Source organism: Carlito syrichta, unplaced genomic scaffold (genome assembly GCF_000164805.1).
Source record: "Carlito syrichta isolate Samal-C Ts95f unplaced genomic scaffold, Tarsius_syrichta-2.0.1 Scaffold312068, whole genome shotgun sequence".
Classification (NCBI taxonomy): Eukaryota; Metazoa; Chordata; class Mammalia; order Primates; family Tarsiidae; genus Carlito; species Carlito syrichta.
The window spans coordinates 47,512-75,482 of NW_007256164.1; the positions used below are offsets into that span (position 1 = coordinate 47,512).

Here is a 27,971-nt window from a genome sequence, read left to right on the forward strand (position 1 = left end):
ACAACCTTGACCTCCTGTGTCCAGCTGATTCTTCCATTTCAGCCTTTCATGTAGCTGGGACCACAGGTGTACACTACCATTCCTGGCTAATGGTTTTGCTTTTTTATAGTGATAAGGTCTTAATATGTTGTTCAGGCAGGTTGGTCTGAAACAATGCAGGTTGGTCCTGGGCTAAAACAATTCTACTGCCTCAGCCTCCCTAAGTGATGGGATTACTGGCAAGAGCTTTGACTTGCAGCCAGCATATGCCTTTAACATAAGCACAGTCCTTTCCTTCCTACCACCACATCCACAGACAGCAGGGTCAGGAAGTGCATGTAAAGTCCATTTTTCTCTGTCTTTGTTACAGGAGACAGATTCAGGAACAACAAACTCCTACATGGAGAACAAAGTGTGAGTTTCTTCTTTTCTTCCCTCTAGTACCCTCCCTTGCCACAATCACTAGCAATTCCTACTACAGCAATGAAAATTGGGCTCCAGTGACCTAGTTGCCTGACCAAACCCAGCAGAACAGGCCATGTGCCCTCCCTTCTGAACTCAACTTTCACAAACATATCTGGCAGCCCTCATGCTTGACTCTGACTTCACATTAAAATCATGTGGGGGCAATTAATTAAAACAACATGAATGATTTCACAAAGACCAACAGACAGCGTGCAGAAAGGACAGAAGTGATGGTATTTTTTCAAACTCGCCACATGACCCTATTTAGAAGCCTGGGCTGATAACCACTTAGGAAGGACTTGCCTCTCATGTTTTAATTTCCACATGAATCTTTTAATATTTTGGCCTCATTCTAAGAAACCGGAAGTCTGCAGGTTTTAAGGGGTCCCTGAATGGACTTTTAAAACCGGTCTCCTAAAAATGCTGTTACTTCCCCTGGACCCACTGTTGGCAGTACTTGGCTAAAGAAAGCAGGCCTGGCATACCGGGTCCCTCATACCCAACATTCCTATCACAACACAAAGTTTTTTTCTTTTATCTACTCTTGGGCTTGGGGAAAGTGAGCACCAGTCCTGGGGAGATACCAGGAACAGCCACAAAACACTCTGATCTCCTCTGTTGTGAAGAGACATTTCAGGGTGAGGTAAGACCTGGGGGAAGCTCAGAAGGAGGTGGATCTGGGAAGGGATAGGGCAAGGAGTGAGCCCTGGGTAGGATTCTGATCTCTGTGACTCTGGGGTGTTTCCAGGTTTGAATTTTCTAAGCCTGCCCAAGAGACACTTGACTCTCAGTTTGTATAATTTTAATCTTTTTTTTTTTTTTTTTTTGAGTTGAAGTCTTACTCCATGGCCTAGACTGGAGTGCAGCGGCACGCTCCTGGCCACCGCAGCCTCGACCTGCTGGGCTCCGGCGATCCTTCAGCCTCTGCCTTCTAAGTAGCCAGAACTACAGGTACATGCTACCACGTCCGGTTAAAGCTTGATTTATTGTAGAGACAAAGTCTCGCCAAGTTGCCTGGGTGGGCCTCAAATCCACGGACTCAGGCAATCCACTCGCCTCAGCCTCCCAAAGTGCTGGAATTTCAAGCTGTGTCACCGAACCTGGCCCAATTTTAATCTTTTAAAGCCACTTACTTCCTTGTCTATCTTATGACATACGAAAACAAACAATTTCAATGAAACCCTCAGGCCTTTCTAGGACAATAATATTAAAATCTAAATAGTAAAGTTTTAGCCAGGTGCGGTGGCTCATGCAGGTGATCCCAGCACTTTGGGAGGCATAGGCAAGAAGACTACCTGAGTCCAGGGGTTCAGGGCCAGCCTGGGCAACTTGGTGAGACCTCATCACTATAATAAATAAAAAAGTTAGCCAAGCGTGATGGCACATGCCTATAGTTTCAAGTACTTGGAAGGCTGAGATGGAGGACCAACTGAGCCTAGCAAGTTGAGGCTGCAGTGGCCATGAGCATGTCCCTGAACTCCAGTCTGATTATGACAGAGTAAGTATCCAACTCTAAACAAAACAAAAAACCAAAATAGTTATTTTTAACAAGGTAAAACCAACATAAATAATAATAATGAAAACAGTAACACTTCTGTGAATGCTATTTAAGAGAGTGACAGCAAACCTCAGAACAACAACATAAAGTCAAATCCCTGGGACACCTCCCTTCTTAGTACTAACCACATGGTGCTGAATGCAACCATATTCCCATTCATGACAGATGGAAATTTCTGGAGTGTAGCGACCTTGACCACTTCATCTGCTTTTCTCCTGGCTGTGGGACATGGAGGAAACTCTGTTGTCTACGAGTTTGCTTCTCCAGATCTACTCATCCTTTTTTTTTTTTTTTTTGAGTTGGAGGCTCACTCTGTCGCCCAGACTGGAGTGCAGTGGCCGCTCCCGGCCACCGCAGCCTCGACCTGCTGGGCTCGGGCGATCCTTCCACCTCAGCTTTCCGGGTAGCCGGAATTACAGGCATGCGCTACCACGCCCGGCTGATTTTTTGATTTATTGTAGAGATGGGGTCTCGCTGCCCAGGCGGGTCTCGAACCCGTGGGCTCAGGCAATCCACTCACCTCAGCCTCCCAAAGGCACGGGATTATAGGCTGAGCCACTGAGCCTGGCTAGATCTACTCATTCTTTACTCAAGTACTAAGAAACAAGCAAATCCCATCTGGGTACATCCCCATTCATTTTTGGTCCATGGAGAGTTAAATTCTTATTACTTACACTCAACATTAAAAAATAGTTTACTCAAAATATTATGTTTGTTTCTTCAAATCACAACACTCAATCCACTCAGACTTTCAACTAAGAAAATAAACATATTATGCTCAAATCATGGTATAAAATTCTTAATACTTGTAGAAACTGGAACCATATGACAACAAGATTTCATTAAAAAACAGCAACCAAAAAAACCTCAAAAAAACCAAGGGAAGTGGCTCAGGGAAGCAGCCTCTTTCACCCACAGTCCATAAGGAACTGCATAATCAGCACCTTCATATTCCCAAGCTTGGGGACCACTGTTGCTGTGAAATGCAGCCTAGGAAGGCTTGTTCCCAGGTAGTGAGCGTGGGAAACCTGAGCCTTTTTTCTAACCCCAACTGTGCAAAGTGTGCTGGACACCAACCAGTCTGCAACACCAACTGTTTCTCCAACAATTCAACTGTCATCACACAGAGTTAGCACAAATCTCCAAGTTCAGGCCTCAGTCCCACAACATTGTCCTCACTGCAGATGCCAAGTACAAAACCCAGGGGCCCTACTTCCATCTGAGCAACTGCCTATAAATCAGGGGCTCCCAAAATCCTTCCTGCAGTCCAATAATTTGATAGAATACTCACTGAACTCAGCAAACCATTTCACTCATGTTGTCCAGTTTATTATAAAGGATACTACTCAGAAACAGCCAAGTGAGAGAGAAGTGTGAAGCAAGGGACAGTGGAAGGGGACTTGGGTGGGGAAGGATTCTGGCAAATAGCTGTGATAAAAGAGACCCCATTATTTATGTTCTACATGAGCAGCTTGCTGCAAAGAATCCCCCTTTCCATTAGGACTTAACTGATGTTCCCTTTTATTTTCTCTCTCAAGGCCGGTCACAGACACTGCAGTTTCCCATTTTCTGCCTTATAAACAAAGACATGAATACTTTTGCCTTCAGTGGCCTGAACAAAACTCATGGAAACCAAGCTTTGCTTAAGTTTCCCTCCATCTCCCAGACCCCTGAACTCTCACCCACCCTCAGCCTGAGCCAATACACACCCCTCTTGATGCCCCTCCTAAGAGCAGGCTGACTTCAGAGTGAGACGTTCTGTGATCCGGCATCTGCTGGTGCCACTCTCCAAGCCACCCTTCCCTTCCACCCTCTTTCTGAGCTTTTTTTCTCCCCCAAAAAGAAAGCCCATTTGTGCCTAAACTTTGAGATGCTGGAAGATCCTATAGCAGATGTTTTCATGCTACTGCAATATTTATTTATCATAAAGTTTTAACCCGAACTCAAATATATTTTATCTGACAACGTCTAGAAACAGCCCCAGCACAGTAACAATCCCACCTTCCGAAAGAGCATCACCTCCTTTATTTCCACCCAATCCGGCCCACATCTCCCTACAGACCCACAGCTTTCCAGGGCTCGACAGTTCACCATCACGGGCTCCTTCCATGACTGTTCTAAACAGACGGGTGCACCTGCAGGGGAGCTCACCTGGAAGAACAAGCTGGGCCTCCAAGACTTCCTTTTGCAGGATCAGGACTGACTTCGGCTTGGAATCTTTGGGCCCAGGTAAGATTTACTCCGTTTCTTTCTTAAAATTTTTTTTTTTTTTTTGAGAAAGCGGGATTTATTGAGAGGACAGAAAAGCTCCCACAGTGGGACGGGATCCAAAGGGGTTGCCTACTCACTTAGTTTCAAATGAGAAAACACCCAGTGTAAAAATTACTCAGACTCAGTGCTCAGGTGTAGGAAGGGCAGGAAATTATAAAGCACTTCCATTACACACCTCATCAGAAAAAAAGCAAAGGTGTGCCTTTCTTTCAGACGATAAACCTGTCACTATGTCTTCCCGGATGACAAATCATTCGGTAAACAACCAATCACAGGAGAACACCCCTGGCAGTCAGCACGTTTTTTCCTCATAAAATTTAGCATTAAACTCGAATACCCACATCACAGAACACAGAACGGACACCCCGTGTCCAAATTTCTTCGCTATTCCAAAAAAAAAAAAAAAAAAAGTCACGGATGTCTTCATAGATCTGTGAAATCCGCCAACTATTCTACCACACATCCTCGTGGAGATGTATTGATCACCACAGCCACAACGAGAAATTGTCCCCAACGCTGTGACGGAGATTCCGGGTAACCTCGGGGAGGAGAGAGGGGCGGGGCCAGGACCGCAGCCCCTCCCCCGAAGAGCCCCGCAGGCGGGTCGCAGTCTCCCCGCGACACTTGCGGGTCCCGGATGCCTGGAGAACGGGACTGTGAGGAGAGGGCTCAGCGGGTGAGGTTGCCGTGGAGACCAGACCCCACGCGGAGGGGGCCGGGCCGAGTCGCCGGCAGGGACGGGAGGGACAGGTCGGGGCTCGGAGCTGACGGGGAGGTCGGTTCGGCCACAGCTGGATCATCCGGGTCCATCGTTCCGCCCTTTCTCGCATCCGCCTCCATACTCACCATGTCCCGGCTTCCGGGTGTCATGGTGTCCTCCCCACGGACTCCCAGGACCTGCGGGTCACAGGGCGACAGAGGTTGACGTGAAGATACGGGGCTGACGGAGAGCAGGACAGAGCAGCAAGTACGACCAGCTCCGGGTGCAGGCAGGGGAGAGGAAGACCCGGTCAGAACCCGGAAGCCGCCCGCTCACTTTCGGCTCTCGTCTGATTGGGCGATTCAGAACTAAGCGTCCGTTGATTGGATAAGACTCCACGCCCCACCCCTCGGACTTTGACTGACAGGCGATGCAAAGCGACGCGGCCAGCAGAGGTCAAAAGGTTTAGATTTCTTCTTGTCCCGGAGTCCGGGGGCTGGGGGAGCTGGAGCAGGGTGTGGGCTCCTCTCGGAACATGATGGGAGTCTTCATCGCTCCTGGTCGGTGGGTCGCTGGACTGTAGGACGACCACACCTCCTTCCACCGACCGGAGCCATGTAAGCGCCAACGTTCCTAGCACGGCTTGCGAAGGGCACACAGCCCCACACCGCCTCTATCCACCTCCTAGTGCTGGAAGAAAGCTGTCGCTTCTTGCGTTATATAGCCCCTGTCTCATCACCTTTCCTGTCACTCAAAAGCAGAGGGGCGGACCCTGGAGCCCCAGCCAATCAGTGAACGCTGAGGTCTGACCTACCCAATCAGACGGGAGCTGGAAGTAAGGGGGCGGCTTCCGCGTTCTGACCGGGACTTCGTCTCCTGCGCTTGCCCACAGAGCCGGCTCGTTCCCTACGGCGCTGTCCTGCCCTCCGGGACCGCACCCCTTTGTCTTTGCTTCAGTCTCTGTCACCCTGTGACCTGCAGGTCCTGGGAGGACCCCGGGACACCCGGAAGCCGGGAAATGGTGAGTACGGGGGCGGGTTCGAGAAGGGGAGGAGGATGGATCCGGATGATCCGGCTACGGGGATCGGCCTCCCCGGCAGCTCCGAGCCCGGACCTGTCCCCGCCGGCGACTCGACTAGGCCGGGTCCCGGGGTCTGGTCCCCGCGGCGACCGCACCTGCTGAGCCCAGTCCACACAGCCCCGTTCTCCAGGCGTTCGGGACCCGGAAGTGTCGTGGGAAGGCTGCGACCCGCCTGCGGGGCTCGTTGGGGAGGGGCTGCGGCCCTGGGCCCCGTCCCTCTCTCCTCCCCAAGGTTACACGGAGGCTCCGTCACAGCGTTAGGGACAGTTTCTCTCTCGCTATGGCTGTGGTAGTCGATACATTTCCACAAGAACGTGTGGCAGAATAATCGGTGGATTTCACAGATCTATGAAAACATCCGTGACTTTTTTTTTTTTTTTTTTTTTTTGAAAGAGTGAAGACATTTGGACACGGGGTGTCTGTTCTGTGTTCTGTGATGTGGGTATTCGAGTTTAATGCTAAATTTTATGAGAGACAACGTGGCAACTACTAAAAGTGTTCGCATATGACCAGTTTACAGAATGATTTGTCATCAGGAAAGACGTATTGACGGGTTTATTGTCTGAAAGAAATACACACCTTTGCTTTTTTCCTGATGAGATATATGATGGAAGTTGCCTTACAATGTCCTGCCCTTCGTATACATAAGCACTGAGTGAGTGATTTTTTTTCCAGTGGGTGTTTTCTCATTTGAAACTGAGTAAACCTTAACCAGGACCCAAAGATCCCAAGCCACGGTCAGTCCTGATCCTGCAAAAGGAGGTCTTGGCGGCCCAGCCTGTTCTTCCATGTGAGCCTCCCCTGCAGGTATCTGTTTATAGCAGTTATAGAAGGAGCGTGTGGTAGTGAGAAAAGCTGCCGAACTCTGGAAGTTGTGGGCAGGATGACACCCAGAAATAAAGGTGCGATGCTCTTTCAGAAGGTGTAATTTTTACTGTCCGGGGGCTGTTTCTAGACATTGTCACATAAAGTAAATTTGAGTTTGGATTGAAATAACTTTCGGATAAACAAGTAATGTAAGAGATGGAAACACCTGCTGTAGGGTCTTCCAGCATCTCAAAGTTGAGGCATAAATGGGCTTTCTTTCATGGGGAGGAAGAAAGCTCAGAAAGAGGGTGGAAGGGGAAGGGCAGGATGGAGAGTGGTAACAGCAGATCTCAGGTCACGGAATGTTCCATTCTGAAGTCGGCCTTCTCTTAGGCATGAAGAGGGGTGTATCTTGGCTCGGGCTGAGGGTGGGTTAGAGTTCAGGGGTCTGGGAGAAGGGGAACTTAAGCAAGGCTTGGTTTGCATGAGTTTTGTTCAGTCCACTGAAGACAAAAGTATTCCTGTCTTTGTTTATGAGGCAAAAAGTGGGAAATGGCAGTGTCTGTGACTGGCTTTGAGATAGGAAAAAAAAGGGGGCATCACTTAAGTTCTAATGGAAAGGTGGATTCTCTGCAGCCAGCAGCTCTTGTAGAACATGAATGATGTGGTGTCTTCTATCACACTACTTACAGAATTCCCTCCACCCATGTCTCCTGCCACTGTCCCTAAGCTTATATCTCTCTTTAACTTGGCTGTTTCTGATTTTTATCCTTTATAATAAACTGGGCAACATAAGTGAAATGTTTTGCTGAGTTCTGTGAGTATTCCACCAAATTATTGGACTGGAGTAAGGGTTCGGGGAGCCCCTGATTTATAAGGCAATTGCTCAGAAGTAAAGAGGGTCCCTGGGTTTTGTAACTGGCATCAGCAGAGTGGGCAATGTTGCGGGACTGAGTCCTGAACTCGGGGGTTTGTGCTAACTCTGGGTGGTAACAGAATTGAATTGTTGGACAAACAATTGGTATTGGAAATTGGTTGGTGTTCAGCAAACTCTACACATTTGGGGTCGGAAAAAAGACATCACAGGTCTAATCTTTAAACTACTTCAGTTGAGTGTTTGTCCCCCACTGAGAATTGAGACCCTGGAGGATGGAGGAATACCACGTTGTGAGGAGGAGAGAGGACAGTGTGTGGATGTCTCAGGATTAACTTCCCAGATGCTAAGGTTTCCCTCAGTCACTGCCTGGGAGTGAGCCCTCCTGGACACCATTTCATAACCACAGTGGTCCCCAAGCTTGGGAACATTATGAACTCACTTTTTATGCAGCTCCCTGTGTACTGTGGGTGAAACAAGCTGCTTCCCTGAGCCACTTTTCTTTTCTTTATAAAATGTTACTGCCACATGGTTCCAGTTTGTACAAGTATATAAGAATTTTAAGCCGGGCTCAGTGACTCAGCCTGTAATCCCGCGCCTTTGGGAGGCTGAGGTGAGTGGATTGCCTGAGTTTGCGGGTTCGAGACCCGCCTGGGCAGCGAGACCTCATCTCTACAATAAATCAAAAAATCAGCTGGGCGTGGTAGTGCATGCCTGTAGTTCCGGCTACTTGGAAGGCTAAGGCGGAATGATCGCCGGAGCCCAGCAGGTCGAGGCTGCGGGGGCTGGGAGCGGCCACTGTACTCCAGTCTGGGTGACAGAGTGAGACTCCAACTCAAAAAAAAAAAAAAAAAAAGAATTTTATACCGTGATTTGAGTATAATATGTTCTTTTTCTCAGTTGAAAGACTTAGTGGATTGAGTGATTTGATCTGAAGAAGCAAAGATAATGCCTTTTTTTTGAGTTGGAGTCTCATTCTGTCACCCAGACTGGAGTGCAGTGGCCCACTCACGGCCACCACAGTCTTGACCTGCTGGGCTCAGGTGATTCTTCCTCCTCAGCCTTCCAAGTAGCTGGAATTATAGGTGCACGCTACCACGCCCAGCCTTTGTTTTTTAGAGAAGAGGTCTCACTAAGTTGCCCTCGAACTCCTGAGCTCAGGCAACCCTCTTGCTTCAGCCTCCCAAAGTACTGGGATTATTATAGGCTTGAGTCACTGCATCTGGTCTGACAATACTTTCTTTTTTTTTTTTTTGAGTTGGAGTCTCACTCTGTTGTCCAGGCTAGTGGGCAGTGGCACACTCCTGGCCACTCACAGCTGCCAGTGTCGACCTGCTGGGCTGTGGCGATCCCTCCAACTCAGCCTTTCAAGTAGCCAGTACTACAGGTGCGTGCTACCACACCCGGCTAATTTTTGATTTATTGAAGAGACGAGGTCTTGCCAAGTTGCCTGGGCTGGTCTCGTACCTGTGGACTCAGGCAGTCTACTCGCCTTGGCCTCCCAAAGTCCTGGAATTACAGACTGAGCCACCAAGCCCAACCTGATAATACTTTGAGTAAATTATTTTTTAATGCTCAGTTATGTAAAAAGACGTAACCCTCCATGGACTGGGGTTATACCCAGAGGGGATGGGCTCCAATTCCTTGGTACTTGGGTAAAGAATGAGGAGTAGCTCTGGAGAAACACACCGGTAGATAACAGAGTTACCGCCACATCACAAAGCCACTAGAAAAACAGATGAAGTGGTCAACGTCTCTACACTCCAGAAATGTCCATCTGTTGTAAATTGGTAAGTGGTTGAATCAGCACCATGTGGTCAGTACAAAGAAGGGAGGTGTGCAGGGGACGTGGCTTTATGTTGTGAGTTCTGATGTCACTGCTTAAAAGAGCATTCACAGACAGAAGTGTTGCTGTTTTCATTATTATTATTTCTGTTGGTTTTTCCTTATTAAAAATAACTTTTTTTTTTTTGGTCTGTTTTGAGTAGGAGTCTTATTCTGTCTTGCCCAGGCTGGAGTGCAGTGGAACACTCATGGCCATCAAAGCCTCGACCTCCTGGCCACAGGCAATCTTTCCACCTCAGCCTTCCAAGCAACTACATTCCAAGCAACTGGAACTACATTCATGTGCCACCATGCCCAGCTAGTTTTTTTATTTACTACAGAAACGAGATCTTGTGAAGTTGCCCAGGGTCGTCTCAAACCCTTGGTCTCAGGCAGTCATCTCACCTCAGCTTCCCAAAGTGCTGGCATTCCAGGTCTGAAGCACTGGACCCAGCTTGCCACCACGAGACTCTAACATGGAGTCATTGTCAAGCTGAGAGTACAAGATATGTTTGTGAAAGTTGAGTTCAGAAGGGAGGTCACCTGGCCTGCTCTACTTGGGTTTGGTCAGGCAGATAGGTCAGTGGGGCCACATTTTCATTGCTATAGCAGAAATTTCCAGTGTTTGTGACAAGGGAGCAGAAATTTCCAGTGTTCCTTCCCTTGAGGGAAGGAAAGAAACTCACACTTTGGACTGCATGTAGGAGCTCATTGCTTTTGAATTTGTCTCCTGTGACAAAAGACTGAGAAAGGTGGACTTTTTCTCCCCTTTTCAGCCCTCCCATCTGTGCACGTGGTGGTAGCAAGGGAAGGATTGTGCTTATGTTACAGGCTGCATATTACAGTTCATGCCAGTAATCCCATCACGTGGGGGAGACTGAGGTGAGAGGATTGCTTGAGCCCAGGAGTTTGAGACCAACCTCTATAACATAGCATACTCATGTCACTACACAAATAATTTTTTTAAAAAATTAGCCAGGAGTAGTAGCAAAGGCCTATAGTTCCAGCTACTTGGGAGACTGAGATGGGAAGACTGCCTGAGCCCAGGAGGTCGAGGCTGTGGCAAGTAATGATGGTGCCGCTTCTTTCCTGTCTGGGTGGCAGAGTGAGACTCTGACAAAAAATAAATAGATGCAATTTAATTTTAAAATAAATAAAGGCATATTTTCAACATACGGGTGTGACTTGTCCAGATAATCTCGCCTAAGAATAAATCCCAGCGAAGTAGGAGGAAAAGGGAAAAAAATGGTTGACTTTCAGGTAAACGTGTCCCAGGTCAGAAGAAACGTCATTTTTAAAACTTGCAAACCTTACTGCCATCCTTGTGATGGTCCTGCCTAATGAATTTGTTTCAACTATTTTTGTTCTTCCTGCGATGTTCAAGGACTCTGAAGGACACGTCTCCCTACATACTAGAGCCTTCTCTGTTCTCCGCATCCATGTTGCTTAGTTGCCATGAACTGTTCTCACTGTGAAAATATAACCTGCGGTATTAAATATGTTCCCTTGTGGCTGGGGAACATGGGAAGGCACAGATAGCCAAGATTCCCATTGCAGATGGGGTAAATCCTCAGATGCTAGTGAAGTATTGGGACATGCACAATTTAAGTTTCACAGGAGGGCAACCCCCTTGGGTTCCCTCCCACTGTGGTAACTTTTCTGTCCTTTCAATAAATCCTGCTTTTAAAAAAAAAGAAAAATTTCTTGTGATGCTCCATGAGCTCCATGCAGAACATGGTTAATAAACTGCACATTTAAACAGGTTGGCAATTGCTGCCCAGAACAACTCAGGAAGGTGTGAGTAAAGAATAATTAGAAGAGACTAAATCTAGGATGCTAGGATTAGAAGAGACTAAATCTCGGATGCTAAAACCAAACAATATAGGTTACACACCATGGGAGATACCTGTAGCTGGAAATCTGCCTAAAACATCTTTCTTTATTATTAGATTGCCGTTATAATTTACTATTTTTTTGGCCAATAATATCTCAGCATAGATGTTGTGTTGCACCTCTGTGCCTTGGCACTTAATAGCAATCTGTCCCAGCTACTTGGGAGGCTATGGAGTTTGCATCATTTCAAGCCAGGAGATCGAGGCTGCCATGAGCTGTGATTATGCCACTGTACCCTAGCATGGGTAACAGAATGAGACCTCTCAACTGATAAAGTACAGAACCTCAGGCTAACCCCATATCTCCTGAATCAGAATTTGCATTTTAGCAAGGTATTAAATTCATTGTTGTGCACATTAAAACTTGACGAAGACCTTCCAACTCACTAAGAGTTTTCTGTTTGAGCAGTATATGCAACTTATTCTGTGTGATGTAAGTATAACAGTACTCAAAAATGTACATGCCTGTGTTGGTGTCCAAATTTATGCTCTATCATTCACAAAAGTAGAATGCCTACACTGGCTGAGTGGATTTTATTTCATCCTGTTTTCTCAGACTTACTGCGTTAGAGAATATTTCTGTGTTTCAAATTATCTTATTGCATAATTCTGGCTGTTATGTCAGCTGGATCCTGTTGTCTTCACTCTCTTGAGTCCATGACCACTTGTTAAATACATGTTAATTGTTGTTTTCAGGAGCTGTTGACATTCAAGGATGTGGCCATAGAATTCTCTCCAGCAGAGTGGGAATGCCTGGACCCCCCTCAGCGAATACTGTACAGGAATGTGATGTTAGAGAACCACAAACACCTGGTTTTTCTGGGTGAGTACACTCAACACACAATTCCTACTTCATACTAAGGATTTCCTGGCTTTCCTTTGTAGAATGTTTTCTGGGAGCTTCTACTTGGCATGAATGAGTTTCAGATTCCTGCTGTGAAAGAAAACTTGCTGGTTAGTTAACATAGAAAAGGAAAAATTAAAGATATTTCATTTTCACAACCATTCTCTATTTTGAACTGATCTGTATCCTTTCTGCATTAGTGGTAAGACCAGAAATTTAGTGGCATAGAGTATCACTGTGCAGGTCTACAATCCAATTGCTGCCATAAATTTTTGACTCACTAGTACTGAGCTAAGAACACACAAATTTAAAATTCTGTCTAAATGTTCCAAAAGTTCTGTTGAAAAACAGTATTTTGGTATTAATTTTCTAGAATCTTGTATAATGTGTACTTTACTGAGCACAGTACTAGGTTTGTAATTGAAGAATCCCAGCAAGAGTCATGTTACTTTTTTCTAATAAAACAGGCCTTGCTGTCTCTAAGCCGGACCTGATTATTAGACTGGAGGAAAAGAAGGAGCCCTGGAATGTGAAGAGACACAGCGTGTTAGCCAAACCCACAGGTAGGTCATCGTGAATGAAACATGACACAGGTCAGGGAGGAAGCAGAGCTTGAAATTTGGTTTGGGAAGGTGGTCTGTTCCAATGGAAATGGTTTCTGAGAAACCTAGGATTCTTTCTTTTGTTGTCACAAAGTGACATATGTTCTATGCTCTGAAATTCTCCAAAAATCTGCTTCTCCTTCAGAGATCTCCTTTTAAGATTATAGTGAAAATCAAAGTTCCCTTAATGGTTTCTAAGGAACTGCATAATCTGACTGCATTTCTGTTGCTTTTGGGAATGTCCTAATATCTGCTTATTTATTTAGAAAATCCATGTTAAACTATTTTTTTAAGGTTTCTTTTTGCATCATATTGGAAATATGTGAGAGTAGTGGTGATTTTGTTGCTTGATTCAGAAATTTTAAGAACTCTCCAAATGTTTTGTGTTTTCTGCTTTATGATTTTCTATCCTAGGGAGGTTTCAATGTGATTTTATAGAAATTGATACTCCATAACTCTACCAGAACACAAACTATCTCTCTAGATAGAAGAAACCCTCATGTTATTTTACTTGAATTGTTCTTTCCTAGTATGTACTGAGGTTGGTAATTTAACCTATATATTCAAATTTCTTAAGTATGCTATATTGTGTAGAGCATTAGTAAACATATATTAAACTCTAACATGTTACCTTGTTTCTTAATAACTCATAATTTTATTTTGTTTAGTATGAAGCTAGGATTGGGTTACATGTATGCACATAAAAACATACATACACACATACACGTGTTCATTTATGTGTGTTTAACATCTGGTTTTTTATACATAAACAAAAATTGTGTAGCCATATATTTATTGTATATAATGTAGTAATTTGACATGCATATACATTGTAAAATGATTACTACAATTAAGTTAATGAGCATATCAATCACCTTACATAGTTGCCATTTTTATTTTTTATTTTTTTTATTTTTTTATTTTTTTGAGTTGGAGTCTCACTCTGTCACCCAGACTGGAGTGTAGTGGCCGTTCCTGGCCACCGCAGCCTCGACCTGTTGGGTTCCACCGATCCTTCTGCCTCAGCCTTCCAAGTAGCTGGAACTACAGGCACGCGCTACCGCGCCCAGCTAATTTTTTGAATTATTGTAGAGATGAGGTCTCACCAAGTTTCCCAGGCGGGTCTCGAACCCGCGGGCTCAGGCAATCCACTCATCTCAGCCTCCCAAAGCATGGGATTACAGGCTGAGCCACCGAGCCCAGCTATCAAATTTTTTAAGCATATAAGATATTATTAACCACAAGTCGCTATGATATACTTTAGATCCCTAATACTCAGTTATAATTGCAGTTTTGTAAACCACTGAAAACATCTCCCGTTTCCCCTACCAGCCCCTGGTGACCACCATTGTACTCTCTGGCTCTGTGAGTGCAGTCTTTTTTGATTCCACACATAAGTGAAATCACATAGTATTTTTGTGTGTATGCCTGGTTCACTTAGAATATTTTACAAGCCGGGCTCGGTGGCTCAGCCTGTAATCCCGCGCCTTTGGGAGGCTGAGGTGGGTTCGAGACCCGCCTGGGCAGCGAGACCTCATCTCTACAATAAATCAAAAAATCAGCCAGGCGTGGTAGCGCGTACCTGTAATTCCGGCTACTCGGAAGGCTGAGGCGGAAGGATGCGGTGGCCGGAAGCGGCCACTGCACTCCAGTCTGGGCGACCGAGGGAGACTCCAACTCAAAAAAAAAAAAAAAAAAAGAATATCTTACAATTTACAATTTCATCCATGAGTGGCAATTGCAGAATTTTTTTTTTATGGCTGAATAATATGCTATTGTGTATATACACATTATTTTCTGAATCAACACAGAATCCACAAATATTAGGTTGTTTTCATAGATTGACCATTTTGAAAAATGCTGCAATGAATATAAGGGTGCAGGTACTTTTTAGAGTTGCTGATTTTGTTTCCTTTGGTTCTATACCCAGTAAAGGGATTTCTGTGTTGTGTGATAGTTTATTTTTTTATTTTTAAAGAATGTTCATAATGGTTTTCACAATGATTAGCCATTTTAAACTCACCAACAGTATACAGGATTTCTTTTTCTTCACATCTTTGTCAACACTTCTCTCTCTTCTGGTTGATATTAGTCATCCTAACAGGTGTGAGATAATACCTCGTCTTTGTGTTTACTTGAAATTGCCTCTGTTGGTGATGCTGAGTGCCATTTCTTATTCCGGTTGGTGATTTGTATGTCCTCACTGGAAAAGTATTCATTCTTGGACTATTTTTTAGTCAAGTGATTATCATTTTCTTGTTATTGCCTTTGATTTGCATAATTTTCTTGTAAATTTTGAATATTAATCTCTCATCAGATACATGGTTTGCAAATATTTTCTCTGATCCTGTAAGCCTTCTTCCTGTTTTCTTTACTGTACAGAAGATTTTTAGTTTGATGCAGTCCAACTTGTTGATATTTGCTTTTGTTCCTCTAGTCACATAAAAGAAAAAAAATTACTAAAACCAATATCAATATCAAGGAGGTTTTCAAAATCCTTTTTTGTGTATGTGGTTTTGTTTTGTTTTGTTTTGTTTTTGTCATGGTCTCTTTCTGTCACTCAGGCTGGAGTGTGGTGGCAAAATTCAGGTTCATTACAGCCTTGAGCTCCTTGCTCAGGTGATCGTTCCAACTCAGCCTCCTGAGTACTGGGATTACAGATTGGTGCCTTCATGCCTGGCTCCTTTTTGTGGGCGGGCGGTGCACAGTCTTGACATACTGTATTGCCTAGACAGGTCTTAAACTGCTGAACTTAGGTGTTGGGATTACAGACATGAACAACCACATCCAGCTGATACTGTTTTATTTACGTTAGCATAATGTCCACAAGATTTGTCTTTACTGTAACACATGACAAGATTTCTTTTTGAAAGGGTGTCAGCCACATTTTCTCTATCCATTCATTGAAGGACATTTAGGTTGTTTCTTCCTTTTAGCTTTTGTAAATAATGCTGCCATAAACATGGATGGTCACATATCTTTTGCAGATTCTGCTTTGCATCTTTGTATAGATACCCAGGGTGAAATTACTGGTCATAGTATAATTTCATTTTTAATTTCTTAAGGCATTTTCTTATTACTTTTAGTTGTGGCTGTATCATTTTTTCCCCCAGCAACACTGCACAAGCATTCCAGGTTCCCCATACCCTCAATAACATTTGTTATTTTGTTTGTTTGATAGTGACCGTCCTTATGGGTGTGAGGTTGTATATTATTGTGCTTTGTCTTTGCATTTCTCTGTGCATTTGTCTCTTTGAAAATCTTTTGAAATGCTTGTTGGTCATTTGTATATCTTCAGAGAAATGTCTGTTCATTTCTGTGCCCATGTTTTAGTCATGTTATTCAATTTTTGTGGCTGAGTTTTAGGAGTTATTTATATGTTTTGAATTTTACCTCCTATTAAATGTATAAATTGCAAGTATATCTTTTCATTCCTTAGGAGACATTTTTACTACACTGAATGTTTACTATTGTGAAATATTTTTTTTTTAACTTTGAGTGGTTAGTCTCGTATTTTTCATCGTTGCTTATGATTTTAGTGTCATCTAATGAAGCATTGTCATGGCCAGTGTCTTGACATCCATCCTATATTTGGTTCTAATAACTTGAAAGTTTTTACACTTAAACATTTAAGCATTTTGGATAGTTTTTTGTATATGATTCAAGAGTCCATCTTTATTTTGTGTGTGTGTGTGTGGATAGCCAGTTTTCTAACACCATTTGTTGAAGAAACTTTGCTTCCCCATTGTGTGGCCATGCCACCCTTGTTAAAGATCATTTATTGTATTCGTAAGGATTTATGTTGAGGCTTTCTATTTTGTTCCATGATCTGTTTTTTTGAGTGCCAGTGCCACCTTGTTAGTCATGTGTATTAAAATCAGGAAGTGTGATACCTTATCCTTTTTGCTAATGCTGTTTTGGATATTATAGTCCCTTGAGATTCTATATAAATTTAGGATTTAAAAATACTTTTTCAAAGAAAAATATCAGTGAAATTTTCATAGACATTGCATTGAATTTGTGTATCACTGTGGGTAGAGTTTTTTGTTTTTTGAGTCGGAATCTCACTCTGTCACCCAGGCTGGAGGGTGGTGGCACATTTCCGGCCACTGCAGCCTTGGCCAGCTGGGTTCAGGCAAGGCTTCCGTCTCAGCCATCCAAGTAGCTGAAACTACAGGGACATGGCACCATTCCCAGCTAATTTTTTATTATATTTTATTGTAGAGATGAGATCTCGCCAAGTTGTCTGAACTGGTCTCAAACCTGCGGGCTTAGGCAGTCCCCTCACCTCGGCCTCCCAAAGTGCTGGGATTATAGGTGTGAGCCACCACAACCTGCCAGTCATTTTTTTTTTTTTTTTTTTTTTTGAGTTGGAGTCTCACTCTGTCACCCAGGCTAGAGTGCAGTGGCACACTTATGGCCACCACAGCATCAACCTGCTGGGCTCAGGTGATCCTTCCACCTTAGTCTTTCAAGTAGCCAGAACTACTGGGGCATGCTACCACACCCAGCTAATTTTTTTTTAATTTGTTGTAGAGACGAGGTCTTGAACATTTGAGCAAAGGCAATCCACTTGCCTTGGCCTCCCAAAGTGCTGGGATTACAAGCTGAGCCACCGAGCCTGGCCAGAAATCTTAATGATATTAAAATTCTGACTTTTTTTGAATTGGGATCTCACCATGTCTTCCACACTGGAATACAGTGAAATTATCATGGCTCAAGACACCCTCAACCGTCTGGGATCAGACAAGTCATTCCATTCAGCCTATTTTTTATTTTTTTGTGGATCGAGGACTTGCTCTGTTGCCTAGGCTGGTCTCAAACTCCCGGCTCAAGTGACTCACCTCCCTCAACTTCCCAAGGTGCTGAAATTACAGACATGAGCCAGCACACCCAGTCTAAATCTCCTAGCTCTTGAACAAGAATATAAGAGTGTGTTGCATAACTTGTATGTATTTTTTGATTTCATTGTTTTTCTTCAACTTTTAATTTTTAGTTTTACTTCCTTATGGTGAGAAATAAATACATTGTGTAATTTCAGGCTTTTTCCTTTTCTTTTTTATTTTTGAGTTGGAATCTCACTTTGCTACCCAGGCTGGAGTGCAGTGACACACTTATGGCTATGGGCACTGCAACCTCAACCTGCTGGTTTCAGATGATACTTCCGCCTCAGCTTTCTAAGTAGCTGGAACTACAGGCTACTACTTGGAAGACTGCAACGCCATGCCTGGCTATTTTTTTTTTTATTATAAAAACATGGTCTCACCATGTTTCCCAGGCTCGTCTCCAACATGTGGCCTCAGTCAATCCTCTCACCTCCACCTCCCAAAGCCCCGGGATTACAGGCATGTGCTGTGGTACCCAGCTAATATCAGTCTTCTTTGATGTGCCGATACTTGTTTTGTGTTCTAATATGTAGTCCATCTTGGAGTGTTCCATTGAATTGACAGTGTATGCTGGTGTTCATTGCAGAGTTCTGTGAAAGACTTTTCAGTCTGTTGTCTCTAGTGTTGTTCGAGTCCTGTTTCCTTGTTGGTCTTTTATCTGGCATTTGAATTCAGTATTGAACGTGGGGTATTTAATTATTTCAGTTACTATGTTGTGTATTTTTTGCTTTATTTTGACTACATTTGCTTCATATGTTTGAGAACCCTGATATCAGTTGAATACACATTTGTACCTGCTACTGATTCCTAATAAATTGATTTTTTAATCATTATATAATATCATTCTTTGCTTTATGTGAGGGTTTTGTTTTGTTTTTGAGGCAAATTCTGACTCTCACCCAGGCTGGAATATAGTGGTATGCTCACAACTTCTTCTGCTGGGTTTAAGCAATCCTTTCTCCAGAACCTTCCAAGTAGCTGGAATTGCAGGCACACACCACCATGCTCAGCTAATCTTTTTTACTTATTGTAGAGACAAGGTCTCTTCAATTTGTTCAGACTAATCTTGAACCCCTGGGCCCAGGCTATCCTCTTACTTCTGCCTCCCAAACAGGTGACAGTTTTTTACTTTGTGTTTTGTCTAATGGTACTATTTGCATATAATGCAGTAAGTTCCCTACATGTGAGACTTTAAGTTGCGAGCTTTCAAAAATGCAAATATTTGTTCTCTTGTTTGGTACCATGGCTCACTTTATTGAATGCACTCTCAATATGGAATTTGTTTGTATGTGGAAGACATAGTGTATCTTTTTCCATCCTATTTCTTTCTGCCCATTTGACTCCTTACAGTTAAGGAAATCTCTTAAAGCTAGTAGATTGTTAGAACTTCTTGTTCATCCATCATTCATTTTTAGTGATTAGGGCATTTAAAGTAATTACTGAAAGGGAAAGGCTTAGTGTTTCCATTTTTGATTTATTTTCTATGTTTTACTGTAGCTATGTTGCCCTTCTCTCTTATTGCTTACCTTTGTGTTTTCTTTTACTTTTCTTTTGGTGGTGACATGCCTGATTACTTTTATATTACCTTTTGAGTCCCCTCTATGGGTATTTTCTTTGTGATTCCTGTGACAAATGGAGAATACATAATACATAGTAAAGTTATACCAATACATCTTATTATCATAACAAGTTAGCCTGGTGCAGTGGTTCACACCTGTAATCCCAGCACTTTGGGAGATAAGAGGTGAGAGGATTGCCTGAGCTCAGGAGTTCAAGGCCAGCCTGGGCAACGTGGCAAGACCTTGTCTCTACAATAAATCAAAAAATTAGCTGGGCTGGGCATGGTGGCATTTGCCTGTAGTTCCAGCTACTTGGAAGGCTGAGGCCGAAAGATCACCTGAGCCTAGGCGGTCGAGGTTATGGTAACCACCGAGTGAGACTCCAACTCAAAAAAAAAATCGTAACATGTTAACTTTAATTGCATGCAAGCCCTCTATCTCTTTACATCTCCTCTCACTTTATTAATGCTACAAATACATACATTTTATATTGTATGTGTATTAACAAATGTGTGCAAATTTTACTTGTTCAATAATGCCATAGCAGATTATGAGCATTTTAGACAACATAATTTTGATAGCAGAGCATTTTCTATTTTGATATGGTTATCTTTGACAGAGCTTTGCATTTTAATATGGTTTAATGATGCTGTTCATCCTTGTTTTATTTTTCTTTTGTTTTTTTTTTTGAGTTGGAGTCTCACCTTATCCTCGACCTGCTGGGCTCCAGCAATCCTGCCGCCTCAGCCTTCCAAGTAGCTGGAACTACAGGCGCGCGCTACCATGCCCGGCTAGTTTTTGATTTATTGTAGAGATGAGGTCTCACCAAGTTGCCCAAGCGGGTCTCGAACCCACAGGCTCAGGCAGTCCGCTCACCTCAGCCTCCCAAGGCACGGAATTACAGGCTGAGCCACCGAGCCCGGCTTGTTTTATTTTTCAAGAGAAAAATTCCCTTGAGCATTTCTTGTAGGACTGTTTTAGTGGAGACACACACCCTCAGTTTTGCTTATTTTGGTAAGTCTTTATTTTTCAACTACAGTTATTCCAGATCTAGTACTCTGGGTCCATATTTGTAAATTCTTCCTCTCTGGATTCACCCAATCAGGGATCAAAAATATTTTGAAAAAATAGATTTTGCCTCCTGTCATCAGGATATTGGTCTGCTTGATGCTGTCCAATAAGCCCCATAGTCTGTATACATCTTACATTCTTTTTATTCATTTTGTATCCCTGTCGCAATTTTTATAAATGATACGTTTTTAATTTTCTGAATTTTTTCTGCGTGATTATGACTATTATACCCTTCGAGTTAATTTTTTTAAATTCAATTATTGTATTTTTCAGCTTCACTGTTTTATTGAAGTCTTTTTTTATAGTTTTACTCTATATTGATATTCTGGTTTTCTTCTTATGTCTTTTTTCTTTTGATCTGTTTCCTATTTTACTTATCGAGCATGTTTAAGATGATTATTTTGAGTTTTTCCAAATAATGCATAGATCTTCATTCTTTTAGGGTAGATTTATGTAAATTTGTTTCTTCAACTGGGATATGTTTTCATGTATATATTTGAAAATTTAAAATTAAACAGCTGATTCCAATAATTAATAGTCTAGCTTTTTACAAGGAAATATTGACATTGATAAACTGGGCTATAGATTATGGGTACTTCTCAAATATGATGTCAGAGTGTGTTGACTCCATTTTCTGATTTCCAAAGATTGTCCTGTTTCATTTTTAGATCCCATAATCTTTGCTTCCCCAGTATATTGTCTGTGGTATTAAAGCTTTTCTGGTGCTGTAAAAAACATTAATTTTTTTACTCAATAGACATAAGCCTGTCATCCATAATACCACTCTCATTTTCTTCAGCACTTCATGGAGGGTGACAAAAAACAGTCAATAGACATATCCACAAAAAGCCAAAACTTTGAAAGCAAAATCCACTCTTTTAGGTCTCTCTTGAGGGAGATATTGAGAGTTGGAAGTTTTCTTCAAAGCCCACAATGATGTTCTGGGGTGAGGAGGGCATGTGGACAGACAGCTCTAAGCCATACCTGGCCACCTTTCTGGAGAAAAGGAAAGAGCCCTGGAATATGAAGGGAGAGAAGACAGTAGCCGTATACTCTAAACTCAAGTAGGTGGGAATACATGTGCCAGTGACACAGATGAGAGGTCCAAATATCCAAGAAGCCTGACTTTAAAGTGTGGATTGGGAAGCTCTGCTCCAATGAGAATTTTGAGAAGCCTAGGTTTCTATTGCTGACACAGAGAGACATCTTCCATTTACCCTAATGCTCTTCAATCCTACATCTTGTCTTTCCTTTTTAGTGCACTTCCAACACATTCAGAGTAAGAGCCAAAGTTCTCATGTCTTGTGAGGAACTGTGTGATCTGACTGCTCTTTCATTGCTTTGGGAGTTTTGGAAAAATCTGGGTATATTTCTAGGGATTCCTCTTTTAAGTCATTTTAAAAGTTCCATTTATGTCTTATGTCAGAAGTATGTAAGGGGAGGAGTGGAGTTGTTGGGATTTAGTTCAGAAATCTCAGGAACACAAGTACAGATATGTTACATGTTCTCTGCATTATAATATGCAGTTTTATGGGGATTTCCAAACATAATCCTACAGGAATTTGGACTGAGTCATTTTATCAGGGCACAAAGCATGATATTAAATTTCTTAAAGCATAATGTGTTATTACATTAAAATTTTTAGTTTGAAAAGTTTTGAAGTGACATACTTGAATTTATATATCATGTAAGAGGTGAGTTAGATAATTAGTAAGCATTCCACTTTTGTTTAAGTTTTTTTGTTTATTGCATGTGAAAAGTTTATCATTAGCATTTCCTTCCACTTTACTCAACCTGTATGTAAATAATAATATCATGAATTCCCAGTGGCTCATTTTATAAATCAGGGTCTCATACTATATTTTATAATATTCATATTCTCTCCAGTGTTTATAAATGTAAGGTTTTCCTTCATTCCTAAAGGCTACATTACTGCTTTCCCTTTTGTGTAAACATAACAGCATCAGAAACGTCTTTTGCCAACAAAATTATTTAAACACCTGTATGGTTTTATAAATTTTATTTTTGTTATAATGCATATATTTCTTGGTCAGTGGTTGTTTTATCTTATCTAGATGAGTCTTGGAAATTGGCCTACTTTCATCATATGTTTATCGATCAATGAGTATATATCACCTTTTTGTGAAACACTGAGAGTGAATTTGCCTCTTGTTACTGGCTTATGTCACTTAGAATAATGCCCTCCAGATTTATTCTGGTATGTAAGATATCCTGCTATTTAAATGCTGAATAATATTCCATTGTTTGTACATTTTAAATTGTCATATTTGATTAAAGATGTTTGGCTTGTTTTCAACTGTTAGCTTGTGAATAATGTTGCAGTAAATATCAGTGTGCAAAATAACCCTTCCATTTTAATCTAAATGCAAGAATTTATTTCTATCCTCTTTCTTTAGTGGAACTGTCTGCCTTTATGAAATCTCCAAATTGCTTTAATTACTGTAGCATTTTCGTGGACCTTATAGTTTCATATGAGTTTTAGGATTGCTTTTTTTGCATTTCTGAAAAAAATGACATGGAGAATTTGGCAAGGATTATGTTGAATCTGTAGATCACTTTGGTTCATATGCATATCTTCCCAGTCATGTGTTTGCCACAACTCAGGATATTTCTTCTGCAATGCAGCCTCTCACAACAACACTAGTTGAAACATGCACGCTGATGACTTTTTGGAACATTTAGTGGTGTTGAAAGCTTGTACTACAAGGGACTCACTCTCCAAAAAGATAACAGGCTGTTTTTATGTTCCACTTGTATACCATTTTTTAAAAGTTATAATCAATTTTGTGTTGCTTGTAAGGCTCACTACAGCCTTGAGCTCCTTGTTTTCATCTGATTGCATCATGTCTTGTGAAGGATGAGAAATTATAGTGGCAAAATTACTAAACTTCCTCTTCCATGTAACTTTTTAACATTCTGCTCCCTGGGGATTCTGAAATGTCTTACCTGTTTTTTGAGTTCTCACAAAGGCATTGTGGTATTTTCTTAAGAATGTATATTTATGAAGGAGTGGAAAACTGTGATTTTTTTTTTACTTGCCAACATGCTTATGTCCTTACCATGGTATAACATTATGTTAGATTTCTAAAGGATAGTCACTTGACTCTCGTACGTAGAATAAATTTTTGTTTTCATTATTTTTAGCTGTGACTTCCAGTTACACCGAGGGCCTTTTGCCAGAGAAGAGCATAGAAGAATCTCTTACAAAGGTGCCAATGGGAAGATATAGAAGAAATGTGCCTGAGGATGAAGGGCAGATAGGATGTAACCATTACAAATGTAACAAATGTGGGAAGGTCTTTAATCAACACTCCAAATTTATTATGCATGAGCGAACCCATATTTTTGAAAAGGCTTCCAAATATGAATATGGCAAAACATTTAACCAGTCCTCAAAATTTAGTAAACATGAAAAAATTAGTAATAGAGGAAATTTGTACAGATGTAATATATGTGAGAAAGTGTTTAGAAAATCATCACATCTAAATAGACATGAAAGAATCCATACTGGAGATACAGCATTCAAATGTGAAAAATGTGATAAAGCCTTTGATCGGTATTCACATCTTATTGACCATCGGAGAAGCCATACTGCAGATAAACCCCACAAATGTCAAGTATGTCAAAAAGCCTTTGTTCAGTACTCAAATCTTATTCAACATCAGAGATTCCATACTGAAGAGAAACCCTTCAAATGCGAAGAATGTGGCAAAGCCTTTCGCTCTCATAAAGGATTTACTGGACATATGACCATCCATACTGGAGAGAAACCCTACACGTGTAAAGAATGTGGCAAAGCCTTTCGTTCTCATTCAGAACTTACTGTACATATGAGGGTCCATACTGGAGAGAAACCCTATAAATGTGAAGAATGTGACAAAGCCTTCTTCTCCAATTCAAACTTTGCTCGACATATCAAGGTGCATACTGGGGAGAAACCCTATAAATGTGCTGAATGTGGCAAAGCCTTTCCCTCTTATACAGAACTTGGTAGACATACAAAGACCCATAATGGGGAAAAACCCTACAAGTGTAAAGAATGTGGCAAAGCCCTTCGCTCTTATTCAGGACTTGCTGGACATATGAGAATCCATACTGGAGAGAAACCTTACATGTGTGAAAAATGTGGCAAAGCCTATTGCTCTTATTCAGGACTTTCTGCACATGTGGCCACTCATACTGGCGAGAAGCCCTACAAATGCAAAGAGTGTGACAAAGCTTTTCGCTCTTATACAAAACTTACTCGACATACCAAGATCCATACTGGAGAGAAACCCTACAAATGCAAAGATTGTGGCAAAGCCCTTCGCTCTCAATCAGGACTTGCTGAACATATGAGGATCCATACTGAAGAGAAACCCTACAAATGTGAAGAATGTGACAAAGTCTTTAATTGGTACTCAAGTTTTATTCAACATCAGAGAATCCATACTGGAGAGAAACCCTATAAATGTAAAGAATGTGACAAAGCATTTAGGTCTTATTCAGGACTTGCTGTACATACAAAGATCCATACTGGGGAAAAGCCCTACAAGTGTAAAGAATGTGACAAAGCCTTTTCTTCCCATTATAAACTTGCTCGACACATTAAAATCCATACTGGAGAGAAACCTTACAAATGTGAAGAATGTGATAAAGCCTTTAATTGGTACTCAAGTCTTATCGAGCATCAGAGAATCCATACTGGAGAGAAACCATACAAATGTCAAGAATGTGGCAAAGCCTTTCGCACTCATTCAGTACTTGCCGTACATACAAAGATCCATACTGGAGTAAAACCCTACAAATGTGAAACATGTGGCAAAGCCTTTCCCTCCCATTCAGTACTTGCAAGACATGTCAAGATCCACACTGGAGAGAAACCCTACAAATGTGAAGAATGTGGCAAGTCCTTTTGCTCTCATATAGGACTTGTTGGACATATGAGTACCCATACTGAAGAGAAACCCTACAAATGCGAAGAATGTAACAAAGCCTTTAATTGGCACTCAAGTTTTATTCAGCATCAGAGATTCCATACTGGAGAGAAACCTTACAAATGTAAAGAATGTGACAAAGCCTTTCGCTCTCGTAGAGGATTTGCTGGACATATGATCATCCATACTGGGGAGAAACCCTACAAATGTGGCGAATGTGACAAAACCTTTAATTGGCACTCAAGTCTTATTCAGCATCAGAGAAACCATACTGGAGAAAAACCCTACAGATGTAAAGAATGTGACAAAGCCTTTACCTCTCGTTCAGCACTTGCTCGTCATAGGAAGGTCCATACTGGAGAAAAACCCTACAATTGTGAAGAATGTCACAAAGCCTTTAGTCGGTACTCAAATCTCATTCAACATCAAGGAGTCCATATTAAAGGAAAACCCTACCAGTGTAAAGAATGTGGCAAAGCCTTTCGCTCTCTTGCAGGACTTGCTGGACATATGAGAATCCATACTGGAGAAAAACCATACAAAAGAGAGGAATATGAGAAGGCCTTTAGCTCTCATTTAAAATTTGCTTGACATATGAGCATCCATATGTAGGGAATTCTACAGTTGTATTAAGTATTACCCATAGAACATTATGTTTCTATATTTTACATTAAAACATCATCAGTATTCATAGCAGTTGCTCCATGCAAGAATATTAATACTAATATTAATACTACCCAACATTGAGCACAACTCTGTTTTCAGGCCAACCATGTAACAATGAATCCTAATTCTTAAATTTATAGTCAAAGATGTTTTTAGAGATAAGGTTTATGAAATCATAATAAGCAAATATAAGTTCTTAAGGCAAATAGTTTTACAATGACAGAAGACTCTTGTTTCTCATCTAAAGACAGCTTCACAGATCATTTCGAAATCCCTAGAGGTACACATAAACCACATTTGACCCCATTCTTGAAGTCAGTCTTTTTAAAGAAAGGATCAAATTCTACTTGTTGAAGGTAACAAGTCTGAACTGACACTCAGGCCTTGGTTCTGGGTCAGTTTTCTGGAGTCAGGCCATTCAGTATCTTCATTAGTTAATATAAGCAAGTATGCATTAGCACTGTCTTCTCTTTCAGCTCTGCAATCTTTTCCAGTAGAGGTACATTGTGAATATCCATCTCAGATGCTTTTACCGTGGCTTTTGTTTTTAAGAGAGAGCACAGCATTTTGTCACTAGAAAGGCAGAAGTGACCTTTCAAGGCAGCCAGGGTAGCATGAGTACAATATGAATGGAAAGCAATGGGAATTTCACAGGAACCACAGAATAAAACTTTGTAAGTGGTGCCTTTGAACAAACTTTCAATGCCAGCCAGGAAGGGCACTTCCAAAATGACTTTATTTGTTACTCTGGAAAATACCATAGTGCCGAGGAATTGTAACAGATCCCAGGCAAGGTACACTGAGCCAGCAAGCATCGCATGGCATGACACAGTGTGGCAAAGTGCACTCTGGAACACAGCACACCTCTCAGGCTACAAGCAAAGACCCTTTTACCATCTGCATGTCCCACTTTATGGAGATCATAAAAAAAGTTTCCTCAGTCACCCTTTTAGCCCCAGAACCAAAGTCACCCTGGGGCAGCTTTGCATGGCCTGGGAGATGCTTCTGCAACGGAGCAGCCATGTTTTCACAACTGATGCCGCTATTTCAAATGCCTCTATAACACTCTTATTTTCAGATACTACACTAAGTCAAAATTAAAACCATTAGATTACTTACTTACATGTTGAGTAGAATTATAAGACTTTTTTTTTTAGGAAAGCATAACTATATTCTGTGTGTGCTTTTGTTTTTGCATTGCCAGAATTTAAGATTATTTTGAAAATCAAATATTAATGATGTAACTCACCTCACTTGTTGCTATGCCTTTGTTTCTAGCGTTCAAGTAAAAGCATGTGGTCAATTTTTGCTACATTAGAGCTATGATGGGTCCTTCTGTACTAGATGAGCAGCGGTCATCTCAAGTTTTCTGTGGACGATAAAGAACACTGATATGTAATCTACCTTAAAAGACCTAAGTGGAGAGGTTTTTTTGTGGCTCACATTGAGCGTTGTTGTATGTCCTGTATTAGGTGGGTGCTGAAGGTAGCATTTTGGTGGGGGGGAGTCTTGTAGTAAAAGACAAAGAAATACTGAGAGTTTTAGAAATGAATTGCATAAATATCAGTACTTAAAAGCCCTAAGTGTTATTTCATAGGGTATAAATATAGTTTCCTAAACACCAGAGAAAAGATAATTGCTCTCTTAGAAGGTATATATATTGTAAGTTTATGTTTAGTAAATAATTAGCCTCAGTTCTGAAAACTGAAGAAGGCTGAGCTGCACTCACATTTATCCTTCTATTAGAAGAACAGAAATGTTTGTTAAAAGTTGTAATCTATTTTTGCTAGTGAGAATACAGTGAACTTTGGAGTGTTAAGACTATGCGAACTTAATTTGTTATTAACAGAATTGTTGATAAAGTGTTAGATTGTGCACACACAATAAATTGTTATCCTGCTACTAGCTTTACTCTGTTCCTTCTTACACAAGATTGTAGGTAAGTTATCACCATA

The 27,971-nt window shown here is 41.7% G+C and overlaps 2 protein-coding genes and 1 pseudogene across 3 annotated transcripts in view; 1 reads left to right on the forward strand and 2 right to left on the reverse strand.

Moving 5' to 3' along the window:
* The window catches only part of LOC110594345 (protein ZNF738-like), a 7,609-nt gene extending 2,436 nt beyond the window's left edge, over nucleotides 1–5,173 (reverse strand). The window contains exon 1 of one of the 2 annotated variants that reach the window (XR_002482622.1): nucleotides 4,154–4,250. Coding sequence is in view for 1 of the 2 variants with exons in the window: in XM_021718276.1 (XP_021573951.1) it covers nucleotides 5,120–5,143 (24 nt within the window). In the remaining variant the exon portion in view is untranslated. Of the gene's footprint in view, nucleotides 1–4,153; nucleotides 4,251–5,119 lie in introns of those variants that run through there. The other variant, XM_021718276.1, reaches the window with a different exon arrangement.
* On the forward strand, nucleotides 4,911–27,921 carry LOC103271997 (zinc finger protein 595-like). Its single transcript, XM_021718280.1, has 6 exons — nucleotides 4,911–5,193; nucleotides 5,401–5,590; nucleotides 5,796–5,994; nucleotides 12,148–12,274; nucleotides 12,763–12,858; nucleotides 23,579–27,921. Exons 1-6 carry the CDS (start codon nucleotides 4,911–4,913, stop codon nucleotides 25,939–25,941), a joined length of 3,258 nt encoding a protein of 1,085 aa, XP_021573955.1. The 3' UTR covers nucleotides 25,942–27,921.
* Nucleotides 25,983–27,039, reverse strand: LOC103271998 (annotated as a pseudogene).
* Nucleotides 27,922–27,971: the final 50 nt, after the last annotated feature.